General features: G+C 40.2%; 1 protein-coding gene across 2 annotated transcripts in view; it reads right to left on the bottom strand.

Annotated features, from left to right (window-relative positions):
- igf2bp1 (insulin-like growth factor 2 mRNA binding protein 1) overlaps positions 1–7,639 on the bottom strand; it is a 34,236-nt gene extending 26,597 nt beyond the window's left edge. For both annotated transcript variants that reach the window (XM_084482359.1, XM_084482360.1), the window contains exons 1-2: positions 7,112–7,639; positions 5,741–5,801 (exon numbers count right to left, since the gene is read on the bottom strand). In XM_084482359.1, the coding sequence (XP_084338485.1) occupies positions 5,741–5,801; positions 7,112–7,286 (236 nt within the window). In that variant the 5' untranslated portion in view covers positions 7,287–7,639. The remainder of the gene's footprint in view (positions 1–5,740; positions 5,802–7,111) is intronic.
- Between the last annotated feature and the right edge of the window lie 5,011 nt (positions 7,640–12,650).

Below are 12,650 nucleotides of genomic sequence, written 5' to 3'. Positions count from 1 at the left end.
GTGTGTGTGTGTGTGTGTGTGCCTCAGCGTTCGTGAATGCATGTGTGTGTGTGTTCGGGGAGATGGGGGGGGGGGGGGGGGGGGCGTATGAGCAAAAAGGAAATAATGCAGGAAAGGAAAATGAAGGGTAGGGATGAAAGGAAAAGAGGAAAGGATGTGCGGTGTGTTCCCGAAGATGGGAAGAATAAAAAGACACGAAACACAGGAAGACTATAAGAGGAAGCCAGCGGATAGGGAGACAGAGAGAGAGAGAGAGAGAGAGAGAGAGAGAGAGAGAGAGAGAGAGAGAGAGAGAGAGAGAGAGAGAGAGAGAGAGAGAGGTGAGGCATCTGCGCTGTCGCTTCCCTGCGTGCGCGAGTAGCGAGGGAGCACGCGTGAGCGCAGCCTAGCAGGGTGGGTGCGGGGCAGAGGGGTGGAGGAAGAGGGAGCTCTTGTTTCATGTGCCACTGCTGCCGGAGCTGCCGCCGCCTCCTCCTCCTCCTCCTCCTCCTCCCCCCCCCACTGGTCACGGGGATTCCTGCAAGACGATTGGTCGCGCCCACTCCCGTTTCTCCGCCCACCGGCCTCCCCTCCCCCAACCATGCCTTCCACAGGATGGAACGGCGTAGTTTAGCCGTGAGAGGAGAGGAAGAGAAGTGAGTGGTGTGTTTCTCTCACTCTCAATCCAACCGCTCTGTCGTTCTCTCTCTGTCTGCCTCTCTCTATATCCTACTGAACGACCCACTGTGCATGCATAATATAATATATACACAATTGAAACAGAGCTATTTATGCACTGCCTCATGTTAAGCATTTGGACAGTATCCTGTCACTATTACCACAGTTAAATGTTTAAAATAATACAGATTAAATTGCATTTATTTATTAAGAACACATAATGTGTAGTCATTCAAATAAAGTAAGGCTGACATAGTAGGTTACAGAAACATACTGTGTATCTATACTTCTAAGGATTTTTGGAAATACAAGATACTGTTTTGGTGGGTTATTCAGCTGTGTTCTAGTAAACAAGAGCATAGATATGTCTTTCTACTACGCCTATGTCTGTCAAAGTCTGTCAATTTAGTAGATTCACCAAAGTGACAGTAAGAAAAGGTGCTACAAAACAAGCAAACATCAACTGGATATTTCACAGGAGAAACTAAATCTGAATACAAGCATTTCAAAACAATACAAGCCAAGAGATGCGTTTCTTTCTTGGCACAAACATTAACCCTTTCCGTATTTTTGCTGACAACTATAAAGGGAACAGGTGTAACGTGTGCATAGCGTTCAGAGGTGAAACATGTCTACTCCATGGCTTTCACATGTATCAGCCAGTGTCAGTGATTGATCCCCCACTCTACAGGGTTGGTATTGAGCAAGAAACTGCGGGCTCTTCTGAATGACTTTCTGAGCTCTGACATCATCAGTCTGAAAAGGAGGTGGGGGGGGCAATTTTCCCTACAGGGATCAATACAGTATCACATCACATGATCACAGGCTCTGCAAGCTTCATCAAATCCTGCCCTTTTCTGATGAATTATCGCTGTGTTTTTGTCCCCTGCTTGTTTTACATGTGACCCTCATCTGGGCTGTCCCCCACCAGCACCAACACACTAACACACACACACATAGACTTACTTACCCTGGTGAAGCTACGCAAACACCAACACACACAAAAAATGTCCACATAATGCCCCTTTAACACCACTAACAGCACTCATTAAAGCTAGTAAAAAAAAAAGTTTAAAAAGCTAGTAAAATTCTTGCTGGATAGTAACTTGGTTAAAGTGTGTGATGCGTAGCCTACTTTGGGAAAGAAAATTGATTTTAAGAAAAATCTTGAATCATTGCCAACACTTTGTGTTTGTTAAAGCCCATCTTCTGCAACGAGAGAGTACAGTTCTTCATTTGTAAGTATTTATCAGACATAATGTATGCACACTCGTCATTTGTTCAGCATGTTCTGTTCTGATGCAGGGTGTGTCAATAGTACAAATGTACAAGATTTACTGATAACCACAGGGAACATGTTTACAGTTTCCGCTTGTTAATAATAGTGTGCATTCTGTATTACGGACCAAATACAACAACTATTCTGAAATTAGTGTGCTGGTCAAAATGGACGTTTAACTGCATGTGGCACAGTTTAACTACCCCTTTGAAGCCCAAAATGTGTTCATATATTTACATAATTTATTGTTTGTTTCAACACAAAAATAGGCTGCACAACTGTAAATATTTGTACAGTTTAAACGAGTATTAAAGGCTAAACTACAGCTGCAAGCTTGTGAGTCAGGCTAGACTACAACCATCTAGCACTCATCTATAGAACTGTTACAACTTAATAATTATTTGGTCCCAAAGAAAAGGTAAAACACGTTATTTTGAGCAGATGATCTTATCTGGACCATGCTACGAAAGCCTCCAAAGTCAGTTTGGCCATGGGGCAACATGTTTTTTTTGGTCTGATTGAGGCTGGCTTCATGTCTTAACTAATATTGTACATTTATTTAGGCGTAGATGGACTTTGATTGTTATGAATAAAAATGTATTCATAGTCATTATTGTGGAAATGGAGAAGATTGTAAATAGTTGCCAAGAGAAGGATATCTTTACGAGTGCTATCCTGGAATTAACTTTCAACCATAAATCAAAGCCATTTAATCAATAACTCCCAAAATAACAAATAAAATAGGATAGAGTTGACGGGCACAGTAGACATGAGTTTCTCTTTCTAAAAGAGCAAAGGGCTGAGTGATATACACACATGTATAAAGGTTATGACTGCACGGTGTATACAAACACAAGTGACTCATTTCATGTGTCCGCCATTTAAAATGGCGAGTAATAAAGTTGAATAAACCTTCAGCATTTTATGTAGTTAATCAGACTCCCCAACCCAGAGTCCCTTCCTTGCACTGAGTACAAGGATCTCATTTGCAAAAATAGGCTAACCAAAAGCTCACAATGTGTCATAAAATACCATTTTATCCAAGGATTGTAATAGCAGTATATTAACCAAGCATAACTGAACACACGCTAGAGTGTTGACCAGATTAATTATTAAGTATACATTTCCAAAATAAATGTACTTTTTTTTCTAGATTGTCTTTATTATTTTTTGGTTTCCGTTCTTTCATGCAAGTGCTTCTCCTACTGATTTTAATAACCTTCACATATATCCATATGGTTACACAGATGAAGGTGGGGAGAGGTTTGTAACAATGAAAGACCTCCATCCCCTCAACAACGCCCCTTCCCCTCGAACCAACAGGCTTTCTCTCTCGCTCTCTCCCCCCCCCCCCCTCCACACACACACACACACACACTTTTTTTTCATTCTCTGACTTGTTCTCTTTCTGATTGTTTCTCCTTGCCCCCCAACCCCCACCCGTTACCTAATTCCCAATCCTAACCCCTCCCTCTTTGCAATGGCCTCCCTGAAACTCTTCTAAAGTGACTGTTTCTATTTACTTTATGAAACCATACAGTCCTACTTCTGTGCAATGTGCATACATGCACATTGCATGTATAGGCACGTCTACACACCTATTAGAGAATATATGAAACAAAAAAAATCTTAATATAATATAAAAAAAACACCTAATTAAAATAGGACCGCGCCCTGGGTCAACATTGTGGTTGATTTGGGTTTTTTTTTTTAAATACTTAGCAACATAACCCAATTATTGGGGCCATAGTGCCCTTAAATGTTAATTTATGCTTTGAAGATATGTTGTTGGGCTGATTGTTTGTAATGTCATATGTTGATGCATTTTGAAAAAGAGATAGAAGATAAAAAACTGTATAATTGGGGAAAACGTGTCTACTAATTATGCGCAATCATGATATTTGGGTCTTGTTGCAAATGGACGTCCATTTTAGGCTACCCGTTCCCTACAATAATAAGTTTCACAATACTTGTATCCTATTTATACACGAATCAGGTGCCGATAAAAAATGCCACAACAATCGACTTTTATCACAGGAGGCCAACTGCGTGCATAGGAAACGGAACACACATAGAGGGGAGCACGCTCTCTGAGCTCCACTGAGCTTCGCCATTTTCCTCCAACCAGTGACGTCGTGCGACTACTCTTTCTGTAGGGTAGGGTGCCCACGTGGAAAGCCAATGTATGCAATCTGCATGACTTCCACGGTTAAGGAAGGACCCGCAAACAGTAGCCTGAGAGCCTCTACATATAGGATATGCCGATTTAACGGCATATCTCATTCAAATTTAGTTTTTTTCAATACATGTCCATCCGTTCAAATACGCTGTGAACACAGGTGCCATACGTAGCCTATTCTACTACTATACTACGAACAATTAAGAGCCTTGATTTACATGTGATCTGACGCCAGACGTATTGTAGGCCTACAATGGATGCAGGTGCAACGTGCATCCATTATGAACAATTATGTTATCCCTTGTAGCAATGTTTACAATGACTCCTTGAATATAGACAGCGTGCGTAGGCCTATACGTTCAACGCATCCATACACACACACACACACACACGTTTCCTCAAATTGTGAAAGCACGAGTAGACCTATAGGCCAATGTGCGTGAATGCTTAGGCCTACTTGTTATCTGTGCCAAAGGTCATTTACGATGTACTATTGTCGAATTCCTACTCTGTCTATAGCAGGCCATCTCTTGTTCATACACACTGGGCAGAACATAATGGCAATTGAAAAAACTCCCATTTTGTTTCGTAGTCAGGTTTAAGTTAAGCAAAACAAAAACGTTTTAAACGACCTCAACACGACACTTCGTATCGTAATAACTACCAAAATAGCATCGACTCGTTTAGAGCTTGAGACATCATTTAAAAACATATAAATAAATAAAAACGACACACTAACAGTGACTAGCAGTAGACGAGTATGCTACACGAAACCATAAGGCTAGCCTAGTTGACAGACGAACAAATCCACCTATAGTCGTATTAAGAGGATTGTGTTTACACACATAGAACTATATCTGACCAACTTTAAAAATACGAACACATATAACGTTAAGAGTAACCAATGTCGGTGTATGACTTATCACAGCAGATAAACAGATCCAATGCAGCCTTGTTTCGTATGAGAGGATAAGTAATATAAAAAACATAAGTGTAAATGAATGAAAAAAACAAGCCCTAAATGTAGCTCAAATCTATTAAATGTAGGCTATATGGGCATTTGTAATAGGTCTTCAATACAGCCACAAAATAACAATATGTGCTAAAGAAAGGCTGTTTAATTTCACATTAGGGCCAAACATAAACATGAGTAGCCTTCATGTGTCCACATGAAGGCCTGGAGCCTGCTCGACCTACATAGAGCATGTGCTCGTAGGCTATAATGTGATGACGTTGCAAACAATGTTAACTCAGGACCTGTTCGCCCCTTCAACCACAACGACTCAATCAATCAATTTTTAAAGAAGCACATAGCCTACAGCGACACCTGAGTCTCCTTACATATTAACAGTACCAGCTTTAATTCGCCCATAGACATTAAAATGCAATGCCTTCAAACGCAAGCCACCATAATAGGGACAATGGTTAAAGGCTTGAATCCGAAGGTCTACAACCACAATATAACAATGGGTCCCATTTCGCAATCAGTCTATATAGCCTAGTACAGGTTTAAATGGTCAATGATTTTCATTTGCACTCAGTTTGCACTCGAGGTCGGCCATGTCGGTTATTTGAAACAACAACTGATGGGTTAAGGGGGAGGGTTAAGCCTTTCCATAGCCTACCTTTGCTTCTTGGGGACGGAGTGCTCGACCTCGATACGTTTCCCATGAAGTTCCACTTTACCTGAAACATAACATAACATGTTAATACACTAGTTATGGAAAGGGACCGCTATCCGTATAGCTCTTGGGCCTACTTAGCTTTGCTGATCAGATATCCACTTCTTTCTCAAGTTATGGATTGTGTTACGTTACATTAAACTCCTGAAACCATAACGTAGGACCAATGTGTCTTATGGGTTATCCATTTTCTGGACGCGAGAAAAGTCGGGGATTCCCTGGGCCTAACCACTAACAACAAAAGTTACTACAGATCTGAATGCCGTGCTAACTCCTCAGTCAAAATTCGTATTTATTTTTGTTTTTGTTTACGTTTAACACTACTAATGTACCGTCGACATTTGTTTGACCATGCTCTATAATGATCATTAGTTAGTCCCATTGAAATGGGACGAGGGGTTCACGTTGACACTAGGAGCAGTCTAAAATACGAACGTGTGAGTGAGTGAGTGAGTGAGTGAGTGAGTGAGTGAGTGAGTGAGTGAGTGAGTGAGTGAGTGTGTGTGTGTGTGTGTGTGTGTGTGTGTGTGTGTGTGTGTGTGTGTGTGTGTGTGTGTGTGTGTGTGTGTGTGTGTGTGTGTGTGTGTGTGTGTGTGTGTGTGTGTGTGTGTGTGTGTAGCACTCCTTAAATGTTTAAATTAGGGTTTTCGTTTAATTACACCGACCAACACAGAATGGTGATAATGTAATGCTTAAATGGAACGAGATAATTACGTCACAAAAACATTGAACAATGTTCACAAGTGATTCACGAGATGTGTTACTTTGGCTTAGTGTGAGATATGTTGATATCTTTGTCATGGTGCGGTGGGCTACCGGCTAAAGGGGGAGGGGTGTCTTCATTCTATAGTAGTAGAGTATCCTCCCATCCCTCCATTGTAATGCAAAGTATCGCCATCCTCTGATCGTTATAATATGGAAATTGGTGCATTTTTGTTTACTAAGCATATTGACTGTCCCCAGGTAATGGAGTGTTAGATATACGGCTATATGCATGAATTGTGGACAAATTCCGTTCCTACATTTAATTTGCCTGTATCTTAGCCTCGTGTGTCCTATACATTTATAGGCTACTAAACGCGACCCTCCCACCTGCAAAAGTTGAGCACGTTTTGTTTAATGGGCGTGTATCGTTTCGCCTATCCCTTGAGTAGTTATATCTCAAGTCATTCAAATATTGTTTGAATGTATCGGGAGTTAGGCTCAACCGTCGGGCATGCACCACTACAGCACACAAGCGTCAAATACACATCCCCAGAATGAATGGACATACACAGACGAATGAGCCGTTTACGATAAACCAACTTAACTCACCAGAAAACGCCTCGATAGCCTTCATAGCCCATTGATCGTCCGGACAATCCACAAATGCATAGCCCGTTTTCAGCAGAAATTCCCCGACGTATACGAGATTGTAATCTTCAAAGAGTTTAACCAATTCTTCGACAGTCACTTTATCGTTCAGATTTCCAATGTATAGCTTGTTCATTTTGGCAGATGTATTTGTAAGTCCAAATGGGCCAAACGGTGTTACGGAAATTATGCCTATAAAGTAACACAGGAGTGGGACTTTGTTTGAGATCTGCCTCTATCTGGATATCACACTAGTTGTGTCCGCACAGGCAAGACCTAAAAAAAACTAAAAGATCCTCGAATACAAAACAAATCAAAACGGACTATCGAGGGGGGGAGCGGAAACGTTCAAATGATCCAGTAAAATATGTGGAGCTGTAGTTGAAATCAAAATCCTTTGATTTGCAGTCGGCCCGTTGAACGAATAGAGCAGCAGCCTACTAGCCTATCTATCGCACTGTGGAGAAGGTGGGTTGGACTGGGGGTGGGTTTGATGATGGCTCTGTGGTAGTAGAGTGGGAAAACTATGGCGGGATCAAGTCTAGAGAAATGCCCCTCTCCCCCCCCCCTCGCTCTCTCTCTCTCTCTCTCTCTCTCTCTCTCTCTCTCTCTCTCTCTCTCTCTCTCTCTCTCTCTCTCGCTCTCTCTCTCTCTCTCTGACACCGCCCCTCAACCTATTCGAATTCACGCTGGATTTTTTGTTTGCAAAGAGGAAACCACGTGGTCATTTTGGAGTAGGAAATGAGGGGAAGGGGAGGGGCGGCCCACTCATCCAAGGGTATAATATTCACAGATTGTGTGTGTGTGTGTGTGTGTGTGTGTGTGTGTGTGTGTGTGTGTGTGTGTGTGTGTGTGTGTGTGTGTGCGCGTGTGTGTGCGCGCGCGCGCGCGCGTGTGTGTGTGTGTGTGTGTGTGTGTGTGTGTGTGTGTGTGTGTGTGTGTGTTTGTGGGCGTGCGCACATAGGAAGAGCTCGCTGTAGGCTGTGCAGTACAGTGCGTGAGCGGTCTAGTCACGGTGCTGCTGGATCTATGCAACAGGCCCAAGAGGAACTACAAATACGCTAAAACGAGTACTTGTTAATACAATTTACAATTATAAGCTTCATCAACACACTCCATCTTCATGTCTCACAGATATGAATACGTAGTATTGTTCCTTGAAGCCTGAACCGCCTTTACACATTTAGCCTACTAACCAAAACATGCAACTCTGATCTAAGTGACAGGTGATGTATGCATGGAAGTTTAATATAACTAATCAAACAAACCATTTGTGTGGCTGCAACAAATATGCATCACAATCAGATTTCACAAAAATAACTTACACAGCCAAAACCAATTGTGAGGCACATGTAGGCCTACATTTTTAAACAAGTATCTTAAATTAAATGATCTATAGCGAACTACCTCCACCCCTAGGCATTGTTCAGGTAAGGCATCGTAATCAGGTTAATAGCTGGGAGTGTCCTGGTCGCAGAGGATAGTAGGCTACTACTGTGCTAATTTCGTTCTTTAGTCCATTTTCTAGAAAGACGAGAAAAGAGGACAAACTATGGAACTATGTGTATGCATCTGGTAATAACACAATATATTTTGTGTTTCACATTGGCCAACTTATTCATAATTGGCTACTCCGTTACAACAATCTACCACAATCATTTTCGCGTCCATTGGTGTACATGTGCACCAGTGTATGCAATGTAGTCCTAAATGTTACATTGATAACCTATAGTGAACCTCTGACACTAGTGGACCTCTGGAGGGGGGTTGGTTGGTCCAGGGTCAAGAGGGCTCGGCTGGTATTAGGATGCATCTATTACTGCGTTGACCTGATCTCAACAGCTCTGAACTAAATTTCCTCATCTTATTACTAAGAGCGGGGTCCTTTTGGCACGCGTTGATCTCGGGGAAGTGGAAAGAACGCATCGAAAACGTATTTAGGCAATAACTAAAAAAAAAATAAAAAAAGTTATAACATGCAGCGGTTGACTGACAGCGGGGCCCATGCGCTAGGCTACTGCACCCAACAGGCGCTACACTGCTTGGAAGGAGGAACCTCCTCAAAATGGAGGCACTGGCTGCGAGGCGTTCAGACACAGGCCCACAGACCGGAGGATCTGTCCGTCATTGCCCCAGCGCCACACACACACACACACACACACACACACACACACACACACACACACACACACACACACACACACACACACACACACACACACACACACACACACACACACACACACACACACACACACACACACACACACACACACACACACACACACACACACACACTACCTTGTTAGCATTAATCCTGGAATTCCTTGAATTGAACCTGTTTCCACAGTTGTAACAAACGCCTACTACGGCCGCCTATATGAAACGTGGCTCTCAAGAGTGGCTCTCTGTGTATAGTAGCCTAGTGTAAAATGGCTCCTACTTACAAAATGGAGTAAATCATTGGTTAGATTTACAATGTTTGCACCGACGTTGAGATATATGGATATTTCACCGAAAAACAACTAAGCTCCGTACATGGGGCTAACTGGATGTTTACAATGAATTTCAACGCCGTCAGAGCGTAGCGCGAACGGGCACTGACAAACCACAGGTCCTGTCCTAGTAGCTACATTGAAATACTTCATCAGCTTCAGCCGATAACAGGCTATATATGTTATCAGTTAAGTTAAATCATCTGTTAGCCTAAATACAATGAGCACTTTTTCTATTTCTGTTTTACAGTTTGGCACACATTGGGTGGGTGTTATACACAGAGGAAGTGAAATAAACGAATTTTGTCTTAGTAACCCGGATTGTGGCAGGATTTTTGCATCCACAACTCTCCTGCTGCAACAGCCTTGCTCTGGTTGTTCTGGGGGAGGGGTGGTTGGAGGTCAAAGGTTGGCGCGGGGTGGGGGGTAGTCTGGTCTGGAGGTAGGGAGGAGGAGCCTATTGCCTCAAAACATGTTGAATATCTACCATCAATTTAGTTAGGTCTCAAAGTCTCAAACTTTGTTGGTATCCACATGTGTGCACATGTTGTATAACATGATGTTGCAAGTTAACATGTTAACCCCAGCAGCATTGACAAGTATACAAATGCACACAAAAATGTGCATACATTTGCATACAGAAAACTAAACAATATGTAGTTTACTGTGGAAATAAGCCAATTAGGAGAACATTTTATTCATCCATGATGTCTTTAGCATGTTTTGTAACATCACTTATATGTGACATCAGATTGGATCATACCTTGGCTTCTCCTTTAAATAAGTAATCAATTTACTCTTTTGTAAAAATCATCATATTTAAACTCTGAATCTTTGTCTTGACAACTTACCTTACTTTGAAAGTTAAGAAAATATCTTCCATCAAGGAATCTATACATTTGGAATCAAGATTACTTAACTTTAGGTTTAGCTGTGTTATACATTTGATTGTGTACCCTGAACAAACATGTTATAACCACCATGTTTTAAACATGAACTTTGCAAAACCTAGTTTTGTTCATGATCCAAGTTTTGAATCATAAACTCATGATTCATAACAAACTCATACTTTGCTAATAAAAGTAAAGTATTGTGTTCAACTGTGTTATTAAAACCAACCCTAACTATATCTATAACATGTGTAGGATTTGTTTGACCCAATAATCACATAATCATAATCACTTCAACCTAAGTGTAAAAGCAGATCCAAAACATCCATATTTGTTTTTTAGCTTGAAAGCTGAGAGGTTTAAATAACATGGATGATGGCCTTTACGTTCTCAGAATGTAAGGCCTTGACAAAATGCAATTCAAAAGGTAATCTATTACCCTTCCTCCTCTCCTCTTGTGTACTTTCATTCTTGAGAGCCTTATTCCCAAAACAAACAGAAACATGACAAACACAACATGAATTGACATTCATTCATATGCTTTGTTTATTGTACTTTCAAAGTTTCATCTATTAAATTTGTTGATTGCTTGTTGACAAGATTAATGAATACGAACAACAGAAATCAAAATAAATGATTTATTTGTTGGCATTGAAATTTGATTTTACACTTTTGATGTTACACTTTTGAAGGCCAGTTTCTGTTTCTGTTCTGTACTATCAACAAAACAATATATTACAAACTGTGTTTTGCTTTGTTTGTTTCTTTACATTGTCAGTTAAAGTTCATTTTCCAACCAAAAAACATAGGAAAATATTATTTACCACCACCATTTAATTAAAACAAAAACAGATAAGATCAGTTTCTTACAAGTAGCACAGATATTAGATCAAACAAGAAACCTTTTGCTACTGAAAATAGTTCCAATGCTTTCACAATCAAATTAGTCCTTTGACATTATTAGATGAATAACTTGTTTTTAATGATTAAGTGAACAAAATAGAAAGGAAAAATATGGACATGCTTGAGTTAGATGAATAACGCAACATATAAAAATATCTGATTTTTAGGAATAACATAGCAACCCCAAAAGCAATAACTGTTCTCGTTATAAAGTATGATTGCACAATAGTATACTTACATTTTGGAAATATTTGCATCCCAAAGGTACTCAACACATCACCTTTTGTTTGGAGAAGCTTGTCCTTGTATATCCTCCATTGTATACATTGTGGAACAGCCAACAACCATAACTCATATAACAAGTGTATAAGAATCTGTCTTTTCATTAGATTCATTATTTAGTGTCTTTCTTCTGTTATATTATCAGGTGTATCTTAGTCACAACTCCTTATCCTTGATGCAAACATTACTTGTTGACATTCAAATGTATGTTTTCTGAAACTCCTTTCCCATGTGGTGCCATGATAATTCGAGACACGTTTCAGTTCATAACCAGGCCTAGAATAGCCTTTAATGATAAATCATTAACATATCTTAAGTAAGCCTATAGTGGAAGAAGTCTTTAACTTAATCAAACTAACAAAATCAATATAGTGATAAGGATTTTAGATACGTATACGTATGTATCAACTATATATATATATATATATATATATATATATATATATATTCAGCTATATGATTATTGTGTCACATAGCATTTAATACTAACATACTGTTTCATTTCACTTATGACAGAGGGCAAAAGTTTAAGAGCTTAACATTGTCATGAATCAAATGGACATTGATCAATTGGAAACAAGAGTCATTATCAGTTGTTCATGCTTCTTCTAATTTCTGGTATTAATTGTTAAGAATTCAAATTATTACACATGCCTAAACTTGCCTAAAAGCATCTTTAATTAGCCATAATGCATTTTTTTGTATATTCTCTACTGGTGATTGTCTGATATTTTGAAGGAAAACTTTTGTTTCATGTTGTAAACTACTTTTAATTACTGATGTTCACAATAGGATACGCAAAGACTGGTAAATGACAGGTACTGTTTTAATGAGTAGTTTGGACCAGTTCCAATATAGAGACAACCACAAACTTCATGTGGCCTCATATGAAACGATCGAATGAGTATAGGACCAAATTAAGGCCTGTTG

The sequence above is a fragment of the Micromesistius poutassou genome (assembly GCF_964030765.1).
Source record: "Micromesistius poutassou genome assembly, chromosome: 1".
NCBI lineage: Eukaryota > Metazoa > Chordata > Actinopteri > Gadiformes > Gadidae > Micromesistius > Micromesistius poutassou.
The sequence above is the reverse complement of the archived record's forward strand: the minus strand, read 5'-3'. Positions and strand labels throughout refer to the sequence as shown.